This window comes from Notolabrus celidotus, chromosome 15, assembly GCF_009762535.1.
Source record: "Notolabrus celidotus isolate fNotCel1 chromosome 15, fNotCel1.pri, whole genome shotgun sequence".
NCBI classification, from domain to species: Eukaryota; Metazoa; Chordata; class Actinopteri; order Labriformes; family Labridae; genus Notolabrus; species Notolabrus celidotus.
The window spans coordinates 18294465-18321946 of record NC_048286.1 but is presented as its reverse complement, the minus strand read 5'-3'; the positions used below and the strand labels follow the sequence as shown (position 1 = coordinate 18321946).

Genomic DNA, 27482 nt, shown 5'->3' with positions numbered 1-27482 from the left:
CTTAATAAAACCAAACTCTATATACCTGTCGTCATATTGTCTTAACTTAGCTTGCTTGGGCTTAGCAACACTTGACGATGTGAACTGATTTAGAAATGGTTCAATGCTCGCGAGCTTGTAGGCAAAGCTAAGTAGTAGCAGGAACAGTTGTGACCGGAGTGAAGTGTGTATGAGTGATTCGTGACAGATTGATGTGAGGTGTCATAATTGTATCAGTTTCCTTTGGCCCAAAGTTAACTAGGGTGGTAGTAATGGGCACAATGTGCTGGTTTAATTGGCGCAAATGGTCCTCATCTGTATACATGCTGTTTTTAATGACAATTTCACGGACCCCACACTATGGTTTACAGACCCCCAGGAGTCCCAGGACCCCACTTTGAGAACCCCTGTTGTAAGTGACTGATTTTTCAGTATTTAAGCAATGACATTCTGACAAGCCAACTAGTTCAAAGGCAAGAAAAAAATGAGACAAATGGCAAAATTGAGCATAATGACTTGGACAGAGCTAAACACGGGACCAGAGAGTCTACGAGTGAATTGTTTCCAAGGGTGGCTACCATTAGCAGAGCCAGCACCACCAGCTGTCAGTCCTATTCACAAGGAAGCGTCCACATACCCTTGAAGGTTCTGCAATGCTCTTGTCAAGCGCGTATATGCTAGTTTCACCTGACACAGTCTAAATACAACTTTTTCAGATCAAACTCTGCCAAACTGTGCCACAGTACAAGATGCCATCTCTCATCTATGCTTGTTTACATCAGGGTAGTAGAGTATTGAGTATTATGACAGTCGACAGTTTAGACACAACATAATCAGCATTTTGGGCCTACTATGAATTTGTTTAAATGACTGGTACTCATGGTGCCGACTAGCGAGTGTAGTGATGTTTAATACTTTAGTTGATTAACGCTCACATCCCCAGTATGAAGCCAGTAGTTAATCAGTACTCAGCTGTATGCGAGTGTTTCATTGCTTATCATAAATAGACAAATGTCTCCCAAAAGATTCATATTAATTGAACACATTTCAAGAAACTTAAGCCAATAAATTAAATCCAGCTCAAGAAAAACAACCAAAAAAGGTCAGAGCTGCCACTTATCATTCCTCTGCAGGGGTGATAAGTGAAGGAATTAAGACATTATCTAATCCTGTCGTTGTGAACTTTCCAAAGCGGCTGACTTAAGTTTGGAACCCAGCGCCATTTCTCACTAGCCTTTGTATGACACTTTGCTATTCTCTGAGGCAAAAAATGTAAACATCCTTTTAAAATATGAACATCAAGAGGAGGTCACCCACAGTTCTGTTTGCTTTACAGCGTTATTTTTACAACCACACAGAAGAGGTTAAAAAATCAACTACTTTTTTAACTGTCCAGAAGAGATAGGAAAAAAGGGGCCATGCTGAAAAACAAAAACACTTCAAAAAAAGAAAATCAGTCTTGTGCCTAACCAAACACAACTTTGTAAACAGAGGACAAAGCAGCATAGGAAAAATAAACAGTATCCTCTGAATGGATCCTCTTGAGAAATTGAGACATGCTCTTAAAAGTTGGACCTCCTGAGCACATAATCCTAAAGGCCAATCAGACGACAGGTTGAATAACGGCATGGGCTTGAATATGGCCGTAGATCAATTATCTTCTGACCTGATGATGGCGTGAGAATGAAAATCTCATTTGAGCACAGCAGCAGCACTTGAGTTGTGTGTGTGCACCTGTTTGTCCTTGTTATACCTTCACAATTTCAGCTATTTTGTGGAGCATTCCTCATGTGATTGCCTGAGGACAGCGACTGATGGACAGGGCAGATTGGTGGGATGCATGTCATCTGCATGGGAAGACTTTGGGGAAATAGTGGGCATGTGTTCTATGTGCATTTGAGCTAGCCAGTGAAATTTGATTTCTACTGCTGAAAGCTGTGGACGGGTTAGTGTTGTAAGACCTCTCAAACTAAAAAAGGAATATTTTGAACGATCAAAAGGTCTTTCAAAGTATGTTTTTATGTGTTGACTTCAACCAGATACATATAAATGTGTATCTAACATATCATGATGAGGCAAGAGAGTGCAAAAAGAGCACAGCAAGAGAGTCAGCACTGAGCAAGCCAAGCCCAGGGCCATCCCTCCTCTTGGGGAGTATTGGCTTACAGATAGCAGCGGTGGTCTTGTCTTCCCAGTTTATTTATCAAGGGATTACCCAGTAAAGCCAAGGGAACTTTCTCAGCCCCTTTTCAACCCACACGCATTGCATTATGGGATAAGAACGGCTTGATCAGTCCGTGAAGACCCCCCTCTTCCACTTTTCCACAGCTTGTGTGTGGAATAATCATACACACAGTCTGAAGTCCAAATGCTACCGACTGCTTCACTCATGGAACAAAACTTTGTCTGCTTCGCCAAAGTGAACAACAACTGAATACACATCAGAGCTCAACAAGTACAATTTGCAACAAATGTACACAAATCTATCCTCTACATCAGCTTGCAAAGGGTGCTGAAATGACAGAAAGTGAGTCACATACTGATATTGTGTTATATTAACTCCATGACCCGAGTTAAAACAACATTCACTCTCCAGCCAAGCTTCAGGGATTGTATTAATTATTGTGGTTATGAATCATAGGGCTAAATGGCCTCAATGGAACATCAACTCATACAACTACAAAGCAACGATTCTGCAGCCTTGATTTAACTATTTCAAATTAGTTGCAGGGATTAACGTTGCTTCTTTTGCGCTGTTTCATCAGTGTATATTTCTGTAAGTGTGCAGGGAAATGTGCAAACATGTAAATTGTATGACCTCACTATGGAGAGCGGTTTCAAACTGCAAACTGTCTCTGTTTTCACTCCTCTCCCTGAAAGCAGCTCTGGGGACTGCAGCTTACACCCATTATCCAAACCGCAGTCACTGGGATTCTGAGAAATTGGACACTCACATATGCATGAAATACTCTTTAACCCGGCAAAAATTAGAAAATTAGATTTCAGTCCTGTAAGTGTAAGTAAAACATAGCTGCTCTCAAAGACAGTAACTGTGCAGTCATTCCATTTGAGTTTGGATCTTGATGCTGTGTCGGAGTCGAAGAAGGGACGAAGAAGAAAAACAGAAGCCTCTGTTTAATAAATGGTTGGACTATGTCTAGAGTGGGGCTTTTATTTAATAAGACACTGATACCAGACTGGACCAAAAAAATCCAGTGAATGAGAAAAAAGACAATCAGATTTATTTAGTGTTTACTTCATTGTGGTTACTTAGTAAAGCAAGGGAAAATGAATAAAATGTCATCAGTAGCCAAGTACAGTACAGTAAAAGAAAATCAACACTGCTTCATACTCTGGTAGGCTCTCTATTCCACCACGCAGGAAGAACCTTGTTACTTTGGCAGAATAATTGTTTATGATGTTTTCTCCAAAGAAAACCGAAGGCATCAGTCTAACTTTAAACGAGTGGAGTTTTCCTGACATCAAGCATCGGGATAATTGTGCTTGAACAAATAACAATTTCCATCCCTAATTGCAACTCATATGAAAATAGAGAGGGAGGTTCAGCTGCTGGTGCAGAAGAAGGGTTTCCATTGCTTTATTTAAGCAGTGCACCCTTTCTTTGTATTTTAAACAACCTAATACCTGCTGTTTCCAGGGATTAAAGCCAGAAAGTCTTTTGATTGAAACATTTTGACATATAAAACAAGTTAGAGAGGAGCTCCTCCTGTAGGCCTCTCATCATTTTGAGTTTTCTTTTTAAGCTATCTATTAAGCTTTTTGGGCATTTTCAGATTAGATAACAAGAAAGGGGAACCTTGATTTGACACCAAAAAAGGAAAGTGGGATAATTAGTCAGATCTTTCTGCAGCCTTAAAGTGTGACTGTGACTGCAACCACTACACAGATATTGACTCAATGTTTCACATTTTGCATTATCAATATGAATCTAAAAAGTAGCTATAGCAGTCAAACTGAGCATGTTCTCTAAATCCAGTGGGGTCAGAAGAACAATTTTGGTATCAGAACTACTTCTAACATGTTTAGTAGTTATTTTTGACTTCTCAGTCAGGTAAAGTAACAAAGTTAGCTCTTAGGCACCTAACCCCCAACTGCTCAGGTGGTTAATGGCAGGCTCCTCACTGACATCTCTCCATTAGTGCATGCCCATAGCATGTTTGTGCATGATTGTATGTACAGTGTGACTGTATATATCAAACTATGTGTGTAGTAGTAGGGTTGTGGGATATGAAAAAAAAAAAAAAAAAAAAATTTGGGGGGCAAAATCACGATCACGATTTTATCACGATTCTTTCATTTAGATTATTAAGACTATTTTACAAGTCATTTACCAGTAAAACAAACTAATTTACCTATTTAAAATCATAGCCTTAAACAGATGAAAGGATCAAAGATAATTTAAGACAGGATACTGTTCGAACACTTCTTTAATTTAGTTAAGCAATTTAGAAAACCAAGTACAATTAACATCAAACAAACATAATGACATGCATAACTTAAACTTCTTTTAGTCATAGTCTTTTTCTTTTATTAACTCAAAATGAAAAAAAAATTAAACAACATTGAAGTAAGGTGCACACTTGCTGGGGGATCATGTCCTTTTTAAGATAAAACGTTACTGCTTCAGTTACATCTTTCCAGCGCTTACTTGTTTTCTCACACAAGGGAGAAAACATGCTCTTATTTAATGCTCTTATTTAATGCCTGTGTCAAAGTTGTTTGTTTTGCCTGTGAGGATGGCGGCACGACACCGGTCTCCTCGCCTTTTGACTTTCTGCATACTGTTTCGGGTGCTGTCTCTTCAGGTGGATAAATAAGGTTAGTTGTTTTTACCATCCGAGGTGCAGACCTTCTCGTTGCAAACTTTGCACATAACAGATGTTTGCGTTGTGTCGCTTTGGGAAAATCCAAACCAGTTCCATATTACCGAGGTAGAGTTTATTTTTAACTCCTCACTTTCGCTTTCATTAGCAGTAGGGATGTAACGGTATTGTAAATATCGCGGTATTTCGGTTTCAAAATTCTCACAATAATACCGTGGCATGTGACGATATCAAACAGGAACTCGGAGTACTCCCGCTAGTGTAGTTTTTTTCTGGCGCCATTGAATGGGCCGGTTTGAGAAGCAAACACCATCTCCCATGATCCCCTGCGCAGTGCAGGAAGAGATGACGGAAAGCACAGAGGGGGAGCAGAGCGGAAAACTTAAACTAGTGGAACTTCCTGCAAAGTTTAAATTGAAGTATGGACACATTTTGGTTTTGATCGAGGAGAAAACATGACGGACATGCGAAAAACTGTTTGCAGACACTGCCAGACCGCGATCGTCTAAAAGTCAGGGAATACAAGTAATATGAGAAGCCACTTGATGAATCATCCTCTGCAACCGTTTTCAGTGGTGGACAATGAGGGATTTAAAAAGGATTTATTTTTATTTGCTTGTTGCTTGAAACACTGGATGTGCCTGCACTGCTCATTGCACTTGACAATACCTGTTGGTAGTAAGGCTGTCAATGAATATTCTAAATTCGAATATAAAAAAAAAAAACAGATTCGATTGTGAAAATGAATGTTCGACTGTGGAAAAAAAACACATCGGCAGCTGCTTTGACTCCTGTGACGGGTCAGGGACAGGTCACAGGAGTCACACATGCACAACGTGAAGCAGACGGCAGAGAGAAATCTTCCCGTCCCCGGATCCTCAGTGCGCTCTGAACGCGTCTTTTCCTCCGCTGGAAACATAGTGAATAAAAAGAGATTGGGCCTCTTCACAGGTGGACTGTCTTCTGTTTTTGGCAAATAACCTGTCAGGCCTAAGACCCTACATTGACAGTGGACTAAAAGAGCCCGACAATCAGTGACACTGGGATAAAATGCAGTTTTTCCTTTTTTTTTTATACAAGCGCCAAGAATGTAAGTGGACTACTGTTTCGTTTTAAACTTTAACTTCAGTTAATGTTAATAATATTTGCTTCAATCACTGAATGAAGCCTGCTTATATTAGGGACAAGAGTCGGGACATTTAATTGCTCGCACAAGTCTTGTTCAGAACTCACTCAGTGCATTGTGCACAGAGAGGGGAGGGGGGGGCGAGCGAGCGAGAGGCCCTAATTGGTAGTAATAAAGGTGATTAGAACATTTGAGCATTATGTTTGTGTTCAATTACAGTAAGTGTGTTTACCCTTATCATTCCTGGCACTTCATTTTCCACACTGACATTTTTTCAAAGTCATCTTATTTTTTTGACAATACCGCAATAATACCGTACTGTGGCCTTAATACCGTGACGATACCGTACCGTGAGATTTTGATATTGTTGCATCCCTAATTAGCAGCCATGCTTTCTCTCACGTAGTTGGGGCAAAAGTGGAGGGGGGATAAACAAACCAAGACACTGCCTACAGCTCGCTTTGATTGGTTCATCCATGTGTCTGTAGTGCTTACATGAAGCGGACTAACAAATGGGCAGAGAAAAAATACTGTGCATGGGCACACAGACTTAAGGCACAGACAAGGCACAACGAGGGACAGAATATGCACAACAGCCGGTTCTACAATCTCTGTGCTTTGGCAGATCGTTGTCACATTCTAATCCTGCACGATCTAAGATCGTCATATCGTACGCCCCTGGTGTGTAGCATGAACACGTAAAAAGAACACAAGTACTACTCTGTTGTTGCTGTATTGTGTCACCTGTAGCGTCACTGCGTTCCTCTCTCCTGAAGTGCTTCTGGTAGCTGTGCACTCACTAGTGGTTAGCTTCCGGTGCAGGTATTCAAACCTTACTAAACGATAACTCTCACATGCTTCAGATGATCATTCTCTAGTGTTTTGTTATCATGCCCAGACATGATGGGGGAACAGATAGTAATGTTTCTTACCAACATAATAGTCTATTAAAGGCCTGATTAACTGGGCATTGCATCTTAGACAAGACTAATGACAGAAATCTCCTGTAGCAACAGATAGCTTAAGTATTAGTGTTTCATATATATCTGCCCAAATGACCAAATAAGAGGTGCAATTGCATCAATGTATGAGGAAGAGTGCATACTATGAGTGAAACTACATCACAAAAACACTCCATGAATAACTACTCATAAAGTATACTGCGTGTACAGACAGTATCCATCCATATTTAGAAATTTCCCCCTTATTTACGCATCAATGTGACTACTCAAATTTCGCAGGACTAGCAGTGTTGTGGCCGAGGCCTTGAGGTTCAGGAAGCAAAATTGAGACTGGAAGGATGCCAGTTCAAACCCTGGACCATCTGAGAAAATCTGGGTGGGTTTGGGGAATAAGGAAGTCTCTTTCCTCCCTTGACAACACTGTAAATCTGTGTTGAACATTAGACCGCACAAAGAGACAGATGGAGGCTTTGAGATGTTGAGTTTAATCAGGTCACTGTGGCCTCAAACAGTGGTCAACTGAGGTCAAGCTGAAGAACTTGATTTTACAGTAATAGATAATGTAACAGTAGAGACAACTTTAAAATGACAGCATGCCTGTGTTTACACATTGGATCCTAGAGGCCCTGCATAGAATGAGCTGCCAGAGATGCAATCAAAAGCTTATCTACATTAAGTGTGTAATACTTAATTATGATGATAGCGCTGGTGATGGTAACTTTTAGGTCTCTTTTTTTTTTAGGTCTTGCGTAGATCTTTGTTGTTTTATCGGCTATCATGTTGGAAACATTTCACTGCATTACACAGCAGTATGCTATGGATGTCATGACATGTCATGAGACCAACCCCTTATCCAACAAGGAAAGACTTCACATAGTGAAGGACGTGTGTGAATAAGCAACTTTGGAAAATTTGGGGGGCAGAACTCCTGAAACTTTCAAGGAAAATTCCAGGAGTAAAAATGTGGAATGTGTCACAGAGAATAATATTTGTCTGGACTGAGTGGTGACAATTTCCAACAAGATGTTTTGGAAGCTGTCTTGCAGAAATAACTGCAGGCAAACTTATTTAACTGTTCTCTCCTGGAAAAGTTAACAAGGCCACAGGAGAGGTTGAGAGACGATGCTAACACAAGAAAAGTAGTATCGTATGCACTCATGAAATCTGCATATCCGGTATAGGCAGAATCTTGATATAAAAAAAATGAGACCAATCAATGATAACTGAAAGTGAGTTCAACTGTGAGCTTGCATGCTTAAGACCAAAAGACTCCGATGATATTATACTGAAGCTACAAACATCTTTTCTTATGCTATCCTTTAGACTTTTCAGTATATATGTGTGTTAAATGAAGTGGAAAACGTGTCAATACCAAGTCAATTTGTTACTGGACACTGCAGAATTTACAGGGTTTGGATCTTTGTATCGTGGAGATGAGAATATTTGTATCCTAAAGGGAAAATGCTTAAATAGCCTACAGCCTGTATAATATGACACTCCCTGAACCACTCATGGGCTAATTGGAACAGCTTTCCTCTTGGCCTCTCGCAGAAAGCCCTAAGTTACAGAGTGAATAGGTGATTTACAGCAGAACTCCTCTCTCTTTGCCTTCTTTTTCTCTCCCCCTGCCAGTTGTTTATCACCATCTTTAAGGTCTCTCTTCATTCTTTCTAAATCACTTTGTCTCTCTCTTCCGTCTTCAGTCTGCAGTCCCTGTCAATCAGCCCCCTCCTTCTTGTCTTTTTCTCTCACTCTTCTCCGAATGATGTCAGTGCTAATTAAAGAGAGACTCAGTCCCTCGTATATCACAGGGAAAAGTCCTTGAGATTCCAATCAGCAAAGAGAGCACAGTTTCTCTCTCCGCATCGAGGCTTGCTTACCCTGATTAAATCATTCACAGATGATCGAAAAATGAGAGGCTCTGCTTTTTTTGGAGAGTGTAAATATGGGTGTTACTTTGGAGTTTGTTGACAACATTTGTCCATCTTTGTAAACAAATTCGAGAAAATTACATATGCAAAATGCGGCAAGATGTCTCGGAGGATTCAAGTGTGGTTTCACCACAGAGACGGAGGGAATAGAGACAGGGGAAGGTCAAATGAGTTCATCTTGTCTGCAATATGATGGTGGTATACACAGAAAGCAAGGAAAATAAGCTTGGGGGTAGAAACTTTTACAATCCACGTGTCTTTTTGAAGCCTTTCAATGAACCAGCAATTACCACTCAAATCATAACACAGACGCAGTAGGCATTCAGTGGGCAGCTGCATGATATTATCATGCCAGGCTAGGTTTGGAGGTGCTAAAACACCAGGCAAGGGTGCAGCAGCAGGGCTTCAGATGAGGTTATGGAATTATAAAAACATACAAAGAACGAAGGTGAATTACAGTGTGATGTCACTGCATTTTTCTCTGTCACACATTTCACTGCTCACATCAAAATATGACTTTTAAAGGTCCAGAGACTGTGACCAGTGCAGCAAACTGCAACATCAGCACATTTGTTCGGCTGTCGACCATCCTTTCTTTGTCTTGTCATCTCCATCTCTGCTGTTGTTTCTTATTCTGTGTGAAAGAGTCCATCTGAGCTGCAGACCTTTAGACTCTGATGGAAAGCCCCACATCATTTAGTTTCCCTTCTACAAACATTTCTTCAACTTATAATCATCTACACATCTGAGGATTCATGTAATGATTCCACCAACGCAAGTAATGGGTCACAGAGAAAAATAATATACTAAAGACCACTGCTTTATGTCCGCATGGTTTAATGACCCGGTTATCAATCATGTTTTGATTGCTCATAGTTAAAACTGCATGTTTCATACAGTACAGTCCGTATTTTTTGTGGTGTTGAGTGCTGCTGGATATTATCAGCAGGGAGGCTAACACTAAAAGAGGAAAAAGGAGTGCGGGAAAAGATGTGTGAGGGTGGCTGAGGAGAAGAGAGGCTGCTGCACCCACCATCATTAGCTAATGGACTGCTGAGTAAGTCAGTCAGCTTGAGGGTTGGACAGAGTGCCAAAGGCACACACAACTTAGAAAGATGGGTTAAGCGTATAAATTGGCCACGAGCACAGTTTGCGTCAGCTACCATTCAGCTAACAGTCTCAAATATTGGATCCAGAAAACCACACAAAAAGGCCCGAGCCTGTGTGGATAATCCTTTTATATGAGGTGACCTCTAGAGGAGCTCTCAGAAGCTGATGTCAGAGTGTATCTCAACAAGTTTACAGAAGTTATAATTGACTTTATCTTAATAGAGCTCTTATGTTCATAAAATGTACTATGAGCACCGTTATCAATAAAGCATAAAGTAATGTTGGATGATGATGAATTAGGGAAGAAGATACAGAGACTGTTTATAGATTTAAAATTAGACATGACTGCCTTTTCCAAATTTTGTAAATCAAAATTCAATATCTTACAGCACAAGTTAGAATCATCACACTGATGCTAAATTGATCGTCAACTCATTGTTGCCAAAAGCAATATATCCCTTTATATTTGCTCTGTTGCCCACAATGATGTGATTCATACCACAGTGTGTGGCAAAATATATGATGGTACACTTCATCTTAAAGCAACCATGAAAATACATGGTTGCAGAGGACTGGGCAGGGAAAGTAAAACAAGAAGATGTGATAACAGTGCTTGTTTCCACCTCGGTGATATTCTCTATACCATTGTGGGATAAAGTAAAAGAGAGAGTGTTGAATGTTAGATGCTGCAGCGTGTCGAGGTGCCACCGTGGTGAATGGAAACACTCCAGTTGTCCCACTGGTCCTTGTTTCCATTATGTAAAGGCCCAGGCTGCTATTATCATTCCTCCATAAGACTGTAATGAGAAGCTGGGGTAAAACCAACAAGCGGATAAGGTAGACCTGAGTATAAACTGCTCTAATCTGGAGCACTGGCACTGTTTTCTCATGAGCAAGGATCTGCTGGGGGACTGAATGAATGAGGCTGTGAGTGAATGCATGCTCTATGCGTTAAGATTTATTTAAAGTCTACTCATCTTTTGCAAGTACAAGATATAAAAGTAACCCCCCAGGTCATATGAGCCCTATCAATTTTATGACCATGTCAATAAACAGTAGTCTGTGGCCTCTCAGGCATAGATGACTCTGCAGGGAGAGACTTGAAGAAGAATTCAACAGGGCGGCATTCACAGAGAGGGAAAACCTTGCTAAACATCAGGGTTCCCATTTCCACAGGGGCCCAATAACAGTAGCCACTTTTACTGGACATTTTCCAATTTTCTCCTAATTGTGTCTACTCGACATAATCCAGCCCCAGGCTACCCCAATATCCATAACCATAACCACTTCCCTTAGACCTACGTTCACGCTCCGTCTCAATAAGAGCAGGAATGTGTTAAAACAGAATCTATCCTTCTGCTGCCACACAGAACTATCAATAGCTGCCTTTCAGTCTGACACACGCTGCTGGCATTGTCACAGGGTGGGCCGCATATCTTAGCTCCTTACTGGACTTCTAAAAACCTGATACCTGCACTCAGTGAGGTGATTGTGTGTGTGTGTGTGTGTGTACAGTGTATATGTTTTGACCTAGGTTCTACCCTATGACGTGTAAGCAACATATAGTGCAGACTCTGTGTAGTCTGCAACTCTTTAAGTGAGAGAGAAAGCAACCACAAAATGGTTTGGGATACCATCCCAGTGTAAAACCACACAGTCACAATAATTCCTTTAATAACAACTCCATATAATATTCAGACTCTGCAGAAAACAGAGTTACTTTGTGCTTAACTTCACACATACAGCATAAGTTACAAGAATCAACAGTAGGTTAAGCCTGGTATGTGCACTTTTGTTTGTTCTGCAGTAAGACATTTAAGATAATAGGTGGTCAGATTTGGTTTTACGTCTGGGAGGGGGCTGAATGAAGGTGTAAGGGTGAAGGTGGCTAACTTGACACAGTAGTTGAGCTCTGGAGAATTAACAGTTTTTCCTTGTCAGGCCACTGTGGCTTTATGAAAACATACAGTGATTTAAAAAGGCCATGGGTCCCTGTTAATACATGGCAATAGAGCTGTGTGCTATTCTATGCGTGAGTAAGTGTGTGTGTGTGTGTCTGTGTCTCTGTGCGTACTGTGAATGAGTAATTGTAGGTGATCATGTTTGCACTCCGGCCTGGCTGAATGGATGAGTGAAGAAATGAACGCACAGAAACTGGGAGCCACCAGTTTCCGACCGGGGGCCACCTCCTTTATCAGCAACAATCCTCTGGGCCCTTTTTTTCCAGCTGGCTGGGTCTAGTTTGTATGGCCTAGCTGGAACCCTTTCAATTCGTTCCCACTTGTTCCTGTGTTGGACTCCCCGCTCCAAGCTTGCCTGCCACCCCATGAATACCAAGCAGGCATACACACATGTGTACAGACACACACAAAGTACAAGCTGGTTTTCACTCTGAATTGTTTCATCAGGTCAGACTTTGGACCTGACAACTAACTCTTCACTGTCTGAGTGTGCATGCGTGTTTGTCTACAAGTAATGAAAGTGCAGGGGAATCACTGCATTTGGATGTGTATGTTTAATGTGGAACCATTAAGGCTCTGTGATGTTACTTCAAAATATCAAACAGGGCCATATGAGTGTTTTTGTTTTTTTCAGGCCAATTAACTACAAAAAAAATTGGTTTAATTAAACTGTCAGCCTTTTTCCTTTTGAATTACTAACCGCTGGCTGAAAGTGAAGCTAAAACATTTAGAGCTCCCCCTGGTGACTTGCTGCAGTATCAGTCATAAAACTCCTCCATTATAACAGATTTGACATGGATCACACTAGAAAGTTAAAAAAAGTCGAATACATTTTTGTAAAGCGTGGTTACCATAATGAACGTTATAATTATTCTGATACACGTGCCAAGTGAGAGACTTTAATTTGTTATTCGGTGCTAGAAAAAAGGGGGTGTGACATCGTGATAGACAGCTGTGCTGACAAATGCAGCTCTAACAACATTCCTCGCCTGGTGAGCAGAGTAGAGGGGGAACAATAAGAAAAAAAATAACACCAACACAAGAGTAGCTGAGCTTTCAATAACTGTGAGTTGGCGCTATAAATCAACACAGGAAACGGTTTCACTGTAGATTGCACAGATGTGAGGGTTCTCTGCCATCTTATTGGTAGAGATGTGTTTTGGTTAGTGGAAGGGGTGACACCAATCCCATCAGCCAGATGGCTTATATTTTGGCTCTTTTTTTGTTTGTGTTTTGTTGATGATTTTACAATGAAAAGAGTTGGAGGTGTGTCTTCCATATTCATATACAGTCAATGGTAGGAACTGGTCCTGACCTGGCCCTGCTTAGTGCATGACTTTAGGTGGGTAGAGGGAGCTAGTCTTTTAGTAAATTTAAGTAACACTGTCCACTTTTTCTGAAGAAAGTTACCACAGACATTGACAGTCTGTGAGAATAAATCACAATTGCTCACTGGAAATCCACAACTTACCATTAAATGAAAATAAAAAAAAACAGAAAAAGAACATTTCATTACTGAATCCACAAACAGCTCGCACATTATGGCTACTATAGTGTTGTCTTACAGTTCTGGGAACACTTCCAGCATCGACTTGTCCACAAGTGGTCCCATTAAAGATCTTATGGAACAACTGTAGCCGACACAACCCTGTCAACATTGAAGCATTGTTCTTCCCTTCACTGGTACAATATTCAGCATGGTTTATATCACACACAGCCACTGTCCAACTGGGGGACTAAAGGTTCTGACAGGATATGAATCACAAAAACTCATATCTGAAACTCATAATCGTGGCCAAGTAATGAGATGGAGAGACTTAGGGTTGGGGATAAGAGAGAATAAACAGAAATATTACAGGCTATTCCCACAACTCATGGAAGTGGAATCCAGGCACCTTGTCAGTAAAAAGGGGCCAACTAAAGGTTATAGCAGTGTGATATCCTTGAGGATATCTAGCCTTAAGGACACATCTATAAGTTCTCTTGAAGATTAATTTAAAAACATGCAATGCACATAAATTGCATGAACAGGAAACCCTGATATTTAGAGAAGAGAGGGAGATTTAACTGCTCCAGAGAATATGTTTCTCTTGATGACGAACATACATCTCTTCTAATCACCTTTTCTGCTCCTTGGTGTACGACTCACGCCATCTTACACCCACATGCATGAATCCGACTTTAAAGTTAGGCCTTTAAAGCGTTGTTTAAAGTGAGAAGATAGGGATCAGAGCTTACTGCATTTACTGGCAAAGCTGTTAGCTTTAGATACGCTAACAGCTCTAGAATCTGAGTTTTACATCACATGTGCTAAGTTGTAAGTCTAATTATGTGACAGATTTGAAACTCTAGAGCAGAGATTTGATCTGTAGTGGTAAAACCACAGCACAGTGCTTTAAATTGGAAAAAATTGAAGAGAATCGCCAACCCTTACCCTAACCCTTTTGTTTATTTAGTCTAGTCTCGCCACAACTCTTGCTGTGACACATACAACATACAAAATTACAACATGCAAACCAAGATCAAATTGTTTAGAAGTCTCATTTTCACTATGGATTTAGCTGCAGCATTCACTTTAACAACTCTCTGGCAGTCTTTCATGAAGCTGTCTCCATGTTGTGAACATCCAACCCAAAAACCACATTTAACATAAGACATATGGTAGTATTCACAGCATGCAAGAGCAATAAATCCCTACTTTATTCACCATTTTCTCATCTTAATCAAAATCGATGAAGAATATATTGTATCCCCCTACAGTGAGGGCCTAAATAACTTGATTTTAATGCTAAGTGGCTCTGTCATTTTGGAAAAATGTGTCCTTATTTTGCCTGAGCTCAACCTGCATGTCTTTAGCAGAGAATGAAATTTTCTTTTTTGTATAAACATAATTATGCTCTGTATAGTTTCGTCACTGTGCAAACATGAATGCAGTATAAAGGGTTTTTGTTAAAGTGATGGAAAAAAATTGCCCATAACCCACACGCAGCCTGAGAAACTTTTCCAATCAATACAATTGACTTTGCCAAAATATATATATGAAACAATGATAAACAAAAAGGTTTGGAGGCATTTTGCAATAGCCATTTAATCTACTGATCTAGTGTGTACTCACCGTTGCTGTGATGAGTGGACCATGAAGCTGTGCATACAGCAAGGCCTCATTAACATAGCCCCTGACCCCGAGCAGGGCAAGTTCAAGGCTGTGGTGTCCAGCCATGGCATGAGTTAGTTGCTCCAACAAGGTGGAATACCTCCTCCAAGGCTGATCCAGCTCAGACACACTGGCCAGGCAACCTCGCATTACATTCAGACAGTAGCCCACGCAGGGCTTGATCAGTGTCAGTCCTCTGCAGTGGGAGCAGTATACCATCTTTACAAGGCCCCTCACACACTCTTTGCTCAGGCTGACATATTCTGTAGCGTTCATCACCCCAAGACCCTCCTCCAGGGCCAGACCCAGGTGTCGCCCAGCTCCCAGTGCCCCAGCCAGTGCTTGGGCCATGACGGCTGGATGAGGCCCAAATGGGTTGACGTCCTGTCTGGTCATGCGGAGACAGTCGCTCATTTCATTGGCTGTTGTCATGCTTCCATCGATGCCGGGATTGATGAGCCGGGTGTAGACCAGTGGGAAGAGGTTGTTAAAAAACTGATGAACTGCTGCATCAACAGAGACGTTGGCCCCACGGAGGTAGTGGGAGAGAGAGGAGAAGAGTTGGTTGACATGGGGCAGGGCATGGCGAGACAGGGATGAATATGTTCCTTCTAACAGAGAGCTCAGGTGGCCCTGGGAGAAGGAGAGAAGGTACTGGAACATGTCTGCAAGGAAAGCAGAAAAACACAGAGGGATTAAGGACAGGAGAAACAAGGGCAGAATATTTTATTGCAGAAACATAATAAATCATGATGAGATGATTTACAAGCTCTACAGTAAATGAGTTAGGCACTGACAATTCTAACACATATATGAACCCTGGCTCCCAGCCAGCTAAGCTTGGCTTGTGTCAAACAGTAAGTTGGGTTGAGAAACCAGTGTCAAGTTTCTATATGATGTGGTTGGATATTCTTGTATATACGTGTCAGCACCCCATAGGAGTAACAGTATTTGTGAGACAGTCTCAGCCTGGAGAGAAAGAGAATTGAAATGTACCCTGATATAAGTGGCAAATGAAATCGGGCTGCATTTTCTGAGGCAGGTAGTGAATATTCCAGATTCTAAAGAGGTGTTCGACCTGACACCAGCCTAACAAACATACATCATGCATGATGTCAGCGCAGAGGCCGACCACTGCCAATGAAGTGCCACTTATTGCTAAGCAAGGCTCAGTGATAGAGTTGAGACAGAATGGCAGAAGGGAAGGAGGGCCAGGTCATTTTCTCTCCTGTTTCTCCAACATTCTCTTCAGTCTAGCCCCTTTTTACAGCTCATGGACATTGTTTATTTGTTGGATAAGAGCCTACTTAGAAATTATGCGCCATGAGCTTGGTACAGAGAATTGGCCAATTACCATACACAAGATAACTTCAACTATCCTGAACAGTTTTGCCCGTCCTTTAGTCCCATTATCTCCTCCGCTAAGGGTGCACTTAATCTTCTAACCTTTTGTTCATTTCTCTTTGGCAGGAACTCTCCACATATTCCCTTCAGTATGCAACTGTGAAGGACTGCATGTACATATATGTATGTACGCATGTGTGTGTATGCATATCCTGGACACAGCACTCTCCTATGGGGTGTGATGTCAGCTTAAAAGCATGCCAGGACATAAAGAAGCAGTAGCAACTGTACAGAAATTGAGACAGAGGAAGGAGGGTGCCAAACACCACACACACATACTACCACCAACACTGTCATACACACACAAGCATACATGCAATGAAAAAACTAAGCATAGAGTGTATGCCAACTACTTATCTGGAGTTACCGAGCATTAAATCAATGTTGTGCTGTGGGTTTTTGTTTTTCAATTGTCTATCCGTCATTTACAAATTCCTTGGTAAGAGTATTGTCCTACATGTGAATCCCCAGTGATTGTAACCAAATGAGTATGTGTGTTTGTGTGTGTGCCTGTGTGTGTCCAGCCCCTCCCAGCTTACAGACAGAAGGATAACAACAGTCATGTCCTCCTCAACAGCTGCACTAATATGACCGCTCTCTGTGACACACGGGGACTCCCCACTGGCCGGTAGAAGGCACCTCTCATGTCTAATGTACCAGTAACCGTCGTCATGAATGGAGCTGCTTCCACACGCACAAGATTTTACGTTTGTAGCCTGTTGGGGTATTGAAGAGTGAGACTGCATGTGACAGAAATAAAGCAGACGGAGACGACAAGCAATGGTCTGTTAAGGATTTTATTGCTCCATCAGGGATGTCCAGCAAGGGACAGACCAGAAATGGAGTAACAATGGGAAAACTAAAAGAAAGGGAAAAAAGACTAAATGGAACAGGATTAGAGGAGAAGTTGGGAATTCAAATTTTGGTTCCATTTCATTGTCTCCTAAGCACAAGGGGCTGCAGAGTTGGTACCCGTGTGAGGTCTGCCTGCCTGCCTGCCAGGTCAAAAGGCTCAAAACCCACAAGAAATTTACACCACAAGATGGCTTATGTTACACAGCATTACATATTATTATAAAATTATCATCCCCAGAATAAAAACATAGTTCAATCTTTCTCTCTGCTTGATGTGCTAGGCAAAACACAAGCTTACGTAGGAATACAAGAGGAGAAAATTTCACAAACATGTGGACCAATTCTTCTCAAAAGCACCTAAACTGGATACACATCTTTCAGAAGGTTTACGTCAGGATCATTAAACCCTTAAGACATTCTGTACCAGTTAAAAGAGCTTAGTTTACCCTGCCAAGAGAGTGACAGAGAGAGAGAACACGAAAGAGGAAAAAAGAGAGGAGAGAGTGGGAGACCGCCAGGAAAAATGAACTAAATAGAAGCGACTGAACTTTTGAACAAGGAAAAACAACTACTGTACAAGTGGGCTCCACCTTGTGAACATGCTCTGACATCTGGATTCATTTGGCCCCTGGGTCCTGAGCACTTCCCTGTCTCTCCATGGCTTTTACTTCAAACAGGTCCTTCTCTGGACGTACGAGAGGACAAGAGTCCACCTTTTCTTCCTCTCCATACTCCCTTGAACAGACAAAATGATGGTCCCCCTGATACGTTTATCTTCAATATCAGTTTCTGTTCTTCTTCGAGTTCTCGCCCATACAAAAATGTTTGAGTCTGTTTCCCAATCCGTGATAAATCAAGCACAATGCTTGTGGGTTTCCAGTACCGGGAAACAGGGTGACAACAAAAAAAGAAGAAATCCTCAGTGCATGACTGCCAAATGGGTTTGATTGTTCCGTCTGACCAGTGTGTCTGACCGCACTCCATTCAGACACAGTCGTGGGTGGCTGTCATTACCATGTCAGAGGCTCCCATCACTTAGCCTCTCGGGAAATGAAATTTGGGTGGAATGAGGCTGTTTCACATGACGCATTTATTTTTAATTTCCATGAAAGTCGTAAAAAGTTGGAAACTCTAAACACATAATAGTAAAGTGAACTACCCAGGAATAAAAGACCAGGCATGTTTTTTCTTTGAGTTTAGGCCGACATGCGTCTGCTTGGAATAAACAATGTTTCAAATATGACAAGAAAAATACAGAACGTTTTTTGAAGGTAGGTGCTTTAACCAACTATGTATGTACAACTCAGGATACTACTCCATACCGTTCCATCAGTTCTGCTAAGAGGCCACTCTGAGCTCACCAATGTCAATCATAAGAAGCTACTCCCACCTGACATTAGCATGGCAACACAGTGTTTTACTGGCACAACTAAAGCTGTGTGTCACCATGGCGAAGTTGCCACAATAACTGAGTGAAAACATGCTGAGTGGAAGCTCTGATACAAAACTGCTGGTCTTAATTTCTTGGCCACTCTCTCAGAAAAATATGTACAAATGTGTGTGTTTGTGTCTAACTGAGCAGCATTGTCACAATGTGAGTACTCTGCAGAGCTCTGCCCAGGACATGTGGCCTAGATTAACTTGGTTAGCGAACATCCATGTACTAGACAAAGTGATTATACTGTCTGACAAGTAGTTATGGTAGCACTTGCTTTTGTTGTGTTACAAACTTAATTATGAATCACTAGTTAAAGATTCTATATGTTAGACTTGAACATTTCTCACTTTGGTGTCTCCTAGTGGTGGCAGTGAGAATGACACTAGCTCATAGCAAGACACACATCTAGAAACTCTATGGATTGAGAAGAAAGAAAGGTACTTTATTGATCCCCAGGGGGGGAAATTAAATTTTTTCACTCATGCTATTTTTGGACATGCTACACATACAGTTTTTTTTTGGTATATACATACAAATGCACACACATGCTTAGGGAGAGATGTCAGAGTGAGGATACTGCCGCCAACCAGCGCACCCCGAGCAGTTGGGGGCTTGGTGCCTTGCTCAGGGGCACCTCGGCAGTGCCCAGGCAAGTGAACCAGCACCTCTCCAGCCACCAGTCCACTTGCCAAACTTCATCCATACTGGGACTTGAACCGGCAACCCTTCGGTTCCCAAGCCAAGTCCCTATGGACTGAGCTACTGCCGCCCCAAATTGGTTAGTAATAGAGCCTCAAGAGCAAAATGATGGTTCAGTAAATATTTTCTCAAATTGAGAAAGTCTGCGTAAATTGACAATATATTTATAAATAACTCTTTTTTGAGTGCATACTCTATAAAAATGCCATGTTATGGTCATGATAACCACGAATCAGACTACACTAGTGCATCCAGCTCAATTAGAAACAAGTATCCAACATTTTTATCCCTTTATGCACCTTTTAACCAAATGCCATCATATCCTGTACATGTTTGCTACCCCTGTAAAATCATGAAAATGACTGTCATCCTGACTAGATGTACATACAATGATATGAAAGAGATGTGTTGCGTGATTGTGTAGGTGTTTTATCATTTTGCTCTATAAGATGATTCATTAAATTCTTTTTGTAGTAAATTTCTGCCATCACTTTTTTGATTTACAGAAATTTGAACAAGTACAGTATTCAATTAAACAGTAATACATAAAAAAATCATCCAACGAAATTATAAGGATCAAAATTGGTAATCACAAATGGACAATATTTGATAAGCTATTTGGTATCAATACACTGTCAGAATGGAACACTGATCTTGTGTGGGACTGTTCTCCATGTTAACCCATATTATACAGCCCGGAGTTAGTGGCGGTAACTGTGACCATGTCATACATGAGACTGCATCTTTTAATAAGTGCAAGCATGAGTGCATGTGTATTTTTAAGTACGTGCACACAGGTTTATTAAAGCGGGTGTGCATGTGTATATGCATGCCTGAAGATGCGGTAATATTGTGATAATGAGGTAGGAGACACTGTTCTCATACCACAGAGCTGTAGTCTCTTCCTATCTTGGCAATCAGTCCAGACTGAACCTGAACAACCATCTTCTCAAGCAGAGCATTTTAATCCTCACACAGGCTTGGGTTTCAGACGGGTCACCATACATATATGACACAGTGACACATGTAGATTATATATCCTTCTTTTAATTAGTAGGAATACTGTACATAGGGCCATCACCCACTCAGCACTGGTCATCTTAGGTTACAGAGGAGAGCTGCAATGTCACACAATCCGCCAGCCTCTAACCTCCCAGTAAACAGTTTAATGGTAATAAACTATTAATAAGTCAATGAATCAATCTGTTGATTCATCATTTTGGTGAAGTAAAAATCACACGTCTGGGGCCTAAAGTGGGGGCATGACTCATCTGTCAGACAACACGCGCATACATGCTGTCAATGCAAGTTTGACCGACAAGAAGCAGGGAGATGCACTCCGGCTAAAATCACTGACTAAACAAGCCACTGAGAAAATCTGTGCACAGACCTGGCCCCAAATCCAAGTTTACTTGTCTCATTCTATCAGGGGGGCTAACAGGTGGGATAATGAGCTCGGGAGGGAGGACAGGAGGGGACGGAGGAGGTGGGGCAATCTTCCCATCTCTCCATCAGCATTCCAGTAATTAAAAAGGCAGCCAAGCAATATCAAAACTCTGAAACATAAACAATTCCGCAGATGCCAGGGCCATTCGGGGTGCACTTGGCTATAATGTGGTGAGAAGGGAGGGAAGTGGGGGTAGAGATTGGCTGGGAGGGGGGAGATCACTGCTCCCTACACAGGCCAAAGTCAGGAAACATGATCGAAGGCAGGGGAATGAGCAGACGAGAGAAGGACGGGGACAGAGGAGACAGAGCACAGGGTGCAGTGGGTGAGGGGCTAAGGGAGGGAGGGGGGGAGGGCGAGAGGGTTGTACAAATGGCTAATACCATAAAGGGGAGATGTAGAGGGCCAGCCTGAGGGTAGACTGTTGACAGGCTGATGGACAGCACCGCTGGTCCTAAGCATTAAAAGGGCCATAGGTCTACAGAAGCTCCCCATTTCTCTTTTGTTTATTGGTATATAAATCACACCGTCTCTTTTGATGTACTGTAGCACTAAGGGGCAGCAAAAAGTGTCATACACAAGAAACATTCATTGATAACTAGTCAAGCTACTGGATAGGCCGTTTGACTGTTGGAAATAGCATGCCGCAGCACCAAGGCACAGTATGCTAGCTCATACACTTATTAAATATTTTGCAGAAAACAATCACATTTGTCCGTTTCATCATTTAATGTGATGTTGCTGCACTATTTTCAATTAAATAAAGTGTTTATATGATTTGCAAACTTTCCATTTTTTTTCTTAATTGGGGTTGTACAAGTTTATTTATTTCGGTTTTGAAATAGTGTTTTGATCTGCAGATTGGAGAAAAGTACCCCATGCGTATCCAAAAAGGACTCAAAAGGTTCTTTAGGACGCTTTCAGTGGTCTCCAGATTTTTAGATTACCCCAGCTGCAATATACTGCTGGAGAGAATGTAGAATTGTTGGTGACCACTCGCACATATTTTGGGATTGCCCAAGGTTGCTTCCTGTCTGGAAAGGGGTAAAGAGTGAGATAGATAAAGTTCTGGGAATTTATTTACTATTCACCCCAAGCCAGTTTCTTTTTGATCTAACCCCTGAAGACAAGTAGACCAAGAGACCAGAGACCAAGCGTACCTGTTACATATTCTCTTGATGACTGCTAGGAAAATGGTGACAATAAAATGGGTGAATTCACAACCACCTACAGTGGTACAGTGGAAACAGAAGCTGAGGGAGGTGTATGGAATGGAGGCTTTAACTGCTCAATTACAATTACGGTCTGATATCATTGTGAAGAGCAACATATCTCTTTAGCTTAAGGGAACGAACTGTGCATTGTGCTATAATGTCTTAACTATCCACTTAATTATTTTTCATTCATTAGTTTTATTCAGCTTTCTAGGCCCCAATGTGTCTTCTTTTTCTTTGTTTTATTTTATTTTTCCTCACACTGTCATACATTTTCTGTGATGTTGTCAAGGAATGTTCTATGTTGTGTTTTTTCCATGTTTCATGAAAAATAAATAAAAATAAAAGTAAAAAAAACAAAAAACAAAAAGGACTCAAGGGTAGAATTATAATTATTCAAAAAGGTAAGTGTACTTCTGTAGCAAATCAGCTTGTTAATCTGTGGACTAAAGCATCGAGAAGGGAGTCCAAAACACTGGAATTCCATACCCCAAAACCTGGCTAAATTGTTGATTGCATGTGATTTGCCTAAAAGCCCCGTCATCGTAATATAAGTGAAAACTTATGAATAGAGATGGCCAAAGAAAAGAGACTGGACTCCAGATTTTCGTGAAAAAGGGAAAGGAAACATTTAGGTGAACAAAAGATTAACATGAAACAGACTCTTGAGCAGACTGAGGTGTGAAAGGCATCCAAGATGAAAGGGAGTCTAATTATGTATTTTCCACTTTTCGTAACAGGTGTGGCCCCTGTTTTCATTTTTCAGTTTTATTATGAATGGAGCATGCACAAGGTCACTTATGCATTATTTCAATTATGGGCCAAAACTAGTCTTTTATGAGGCCTGAGTCTTTTATATGTATGCCATTAAACACATCACAAAAATGACTCAAACCATAATGTGAGTTAAAATAAATCAAAGGGAAAGCTGGAATAATCAAGTAATGTGAAAACAATATTAGTGCAGGAAAAATTCCATTATTTTACATGACGAAATGAGTCATTGAGTTGTGGTGGGTTTAAGAGCATGCAGATATAAATTCTCTGTTCATGTTGGCAGACAATACAGTAGTAATCATAATCCATCATGGGTCGTACAACTGGGAAAAGCTGGGCAGGGTCAGAAAATAACATTGGTTTTTGGTCCATCCATTTCTCCTATTTATGGCACCTCCTCCACTCAGATACAATGGATGCATGACTGGAGCGTCAGTCGGTGAATAAAGCCTACCATGGGACTCCTTAACAGTGCCTTAGGAGCCACAGAGGCAAAGAGGAGGAAGGGAAGGAGGCAGAGGAGAGTCCAACACAGGCTGAGCAAAGTGACTTGACTGAGTGATGAAGTGAGCTGGTGCTGAGAGTATAAAAAGGACAGCCAACTCCAACCTACTCTGGGCCGGAGTAACAGTATTAGTCATGACACGTAGACATGTACATCACAATGCTCACCCACTTATGCATTTAAAGCGCATATTTAGCATACGCCCTGGTTTCCCAGAGGTGTCGGATGGAAGCAGATACACACGTCTGGCCAATTTGTGACGTTCAAGACAACTTTCTCTCACGCTAAATCGATACACCCTTATTATTCCCAGCATGACCCTATTTTGGCCAAATCTGTCATCATTTATTCTAACTTTATAGCCGCTCATTAAAGTGAAAAACAGTTGACTTGATGTTTGATTTCAGACATGTTCTGAAAAGGATTAACTGTTTTCTTACGCACATCTATATCTCAAAAGGTATAAGCATGCCACACACATGGAAACAGACGCGCACTCGTACACAGACATTTTATTGCTTTTGGGATCAGCTTTGGAAGGATGGGGGCAGAAGAGTCAGACAGGACACGGGAGAAGGCCAAGCCAGACCAATCAGCTGCAGCGGAGTACAAATCCCATCAGCCAGACAGGCAGATTGTGTTCCAGAAAAGCCAAATTCTCTTGGACAGAGAACAAGCCCCAGGAGATGCTACTTTGTCTGATTACCAAGAAACTTCCTGCCCGGACATCAAGCTCATACAATAGTCAGATACAGATGAAACTCAGGCTGCACTAAAGTGTTTGTTAGGGTACAGCTAAAAGGCAGTGTCAGGAGCAGTTTTTGTAAAATAGTGTCAGAGAATCCTTCCGTGAGAAACAAGTCGGCATTGGCGGGAAATAAAGGAGCATTTTTCTCAGTTTCATTTCATGCTAGTATGTCAAATTATGGCTTTGGAGACTGGCGGCAGGCTAATCTACACAGACCTCATATTTGTTTAGGCATTGGATGCAATATTGGGGAACACGCATGGTTGGTTGAGGGAGACTGGGGCCGGCGGGGAGCAAAATAACAATGCTGATGAAAAATGAAAGGAAAATTCTTGGGGTGAAGAAGACTGGGAAGAATTTTGTGTTTATGGTTTCATTCTGCGGAGTGCATTCTTGGCAGCTTGGTTATCTTTGAGACATGAAGCTTCCCTGCAGCGCACATGCCAGCAAGCAAGCAGTTGGCATGTCGCCTGCCCAAACCCAGCATGTTCTTGTTAAGCAACCATTGCTGACAAAGCATGGGCCACAGACAGAGAGAGAGACACCCAGGAAGACAGAGAGGGAAGAGAGCTGCAGTGCAAAGTGAATCTACAGGAAGAAAACCTGTTGATTCAGTGACCAAAATACACACACCTGACTGAACCACACTCAAACACACCTGTTCACACTTTCACTGAAACTCTACTGTGACCATCAGCCCTCCCTCAAACGCTTACTTCTGGCCTCTCCTTCTATGCTCAATTTCCCACTCCTCTGTGTTCTCACACATTCATGCTGAGGTGAGAGGGGAAGATGAAAAGCAGAGGTAATTAGGTAAGCTTTGAGTGTGACTTTATGACTGCGAGAGGCTTTAAACTTTTTCACTTTCTCCCTCCTCCGTCACTTTGTTCTTTCTTTCTTTCCCGGAGCAAGCCAGAGTCCTGCAAACTCGGAAGGAAAATGCATTCTGCCCCTTATGTGTCATGTCTTTTCCTCAGGAGACCAGTAAGGCGTAGTTAGCGAGAAAAAAAAAAGTGTATTCACTCCACTGTTAGGTCCATAAACACGTTTCCCCTCCACCCTGTGTGATTAAATGAGACGTGTTGGGATGGATTCCGGATATCCTCCCTAATTTGAGCATGAGCTCATGGTGCAGTGCAATGTCATCCTGTGTCCAAGCATCAGCCTCTAGAGCAATAACCCTGTCGGTCAAAACATCTGCAGAGAAAAATACATGCAGACTTAAAGTGAGAAAGTTATGATGTGAGAGAGGAAGGGCTCAAAGATCACAGGCAAAATGAGTAAGAGAACTTCCAGACGAACGCAGAGAGATCGCAATAAAGATATGAGGACTTATGTCTGATGAAAGAATTAAGGCAGGACACAACAGCCAAGTGATTCATCATTGCTCTCACTAGCACACACACGTAGTCATGCATACACTCGTATCTCCATATATAAATGACATATATCATCGCTATCTAATAACAAAGACAGTTGCTTTGACATAAGCTGCATTATGTAAGCCACCCAGGATGATCCCGACAGTTTAAGTGTGGAGAGCAAAAGAATTTTCAAATTGGTTTCATCCAGGGTGGCTTAGGAAGAGTAAGGCTTTAGGCTATAGATCCTTGTCTGTCTAAGAGGGGAGGGGGGTGAAAGACACTGGAGGGGGTGCAAAGAGCAACAGACATGGAAAGTACTGTCCTCTGTCTCCACGCAGGTAATCAAGTGAGGTGAAAATTCCCAAGGGGCAGTTACAGCTGGTTAATCTTGATCACATGTGGAGTGTTGGAGAAAAGCAACAAAACATACACTCAGTGTTTCTTTGAGTCCTCTTAATCTAGCTTTAATCTCTCAGACCCTCAAGTGTCCTTGCAGATAGGCCGCGGTTTTTGATCACTTTGTCTCCTGCACATGCTGTCTCCCAAGACAGAGGGGTCGGGAGAGTTCCTGGATGATGAGACAAGGATCACCTAATTATGTCGCCTCAATAAGGAAAGGCACCGTCCTTGCCATGGCCTCTTTCTCCTCTCTGTCTCTCTCTCTCTCGCGCCCGCAGTCACGCTTTCTCAAATGAACTCCTTGTCCCGTCTTTGGAGGGCACATAAAGTTTGAAATGTGACGCACTTTCATTGATGATTGCAAGCTATCTAGGGCAGGAGAATTCATACCGCTGGAAAGCCTCTGCCATTTCCTGTGACGAGAACTTGAGCCTTGAGGTGGTCATGGTGACTTGCCAGGGTGGTAAATATTGTACATGCTCACTTGTCTTTGGTACACATGTATGCACAAATACTAGATGATCAAGATGCACATGGACAAATGATCACCCCCCCAATAGACACGCACACACACACACACACAAACACAGATGTCATGGCCTTTAGCTGTGGGCCACGTCTCCCTCGTATCGGTGACACCAGTGATCAGAAGTGTCAGCATTTTCTTGACATCTGCTCCCCAGCAGTGTGAGTATACAGCACACCCAGATACTTACTCTCTTGCTCATCAATCCCACCTGTCATACACACACTTACACAAACACACACAACTAATTTGGATCGCCAACAAACTAGTTGAAACAAACTAAAAGTGAGAGTTTATGATTGGTTTTTGATATCCATTATTATTATTGTATTCTATTTATTTTTATTTAACATTTATTATATTTCTTTCTATTACTTTTCTATTATTCTAATTATTCTTAATTTAAATATTTGAGTTTATTATTCTAAATTGTTTATTTTTATTACATTTTTTTATTCATTTATCTTGTATGTATTTATTTGTTTTTGTTTTTTTACTTTTTCGAACTGTGGACTTCATTTTATAAATAAATAAAGATAATTATTTCATTTTTAATTCAATATTTGTGCATGAGATCTGCCCCTGAGTCCATGGCTGCATTGTTGTTTTGTGTTGTTTTTGTAGTCTAATAAAAAAGTTTAACCAAAAAAAAGTAGGAGTTTAAAAAAACTGTTCTATTTTAGGAGCCAATCCATCTGTTCAACTTTCTCTGAGCAAATCAACACAGCCAGTAAGATTACCCTCAATTCTGATTGGTTAAAACAGGTCAAAGCCTTTGATGGCAGCTTCAATCTGACGTAGCTTAGACTGGGCTCTGTGAATCACCCCTTCCCACCATCAGGCCTATACAGCCATTACCAATCAACTGAGACATGGATTAGGCAAGTCAGTTTGTTTTGTTTTGGAAAATAGAGATGGGGATCAAAGGTGGGCCAGCTTGGATGTGGATGTGCTCAGGCTAACTCTGTTATTTCCCTGGTCTAAATCTCATGTAGCAGCACAAATCTCTCCATGTCTGGCTCCTTCAGTGGAAGTCTGC

At 41.5% G+C, this 27482-nt stretch overlaps 1 protein-coding gene across 14 annotated transcripts in view; it reads right to left on the bottom strand.

The window, feature by feature from the left end:
• Positions 1 to 27482, bottom strand: part of gpc5c (glypican 5c) — a 126155-nt gene that overhangs the window by 77577 nt on the left and 21096 nt on the right. For all 14 annotated transcript variants that reach the window (XM_034702813.1, XM_034702815.1, XM_034702817.1 and 11 more), the window contains one exon: positions 15029 to 15732. In XM_034702813.1, the coding sequence (XP_034558704.1) occupies positions 15029 to 15732 (704 nt within the window). The remainder of the gene's footprint in view (positions 1 to 15028; positions 15733 to 27482) is intronic.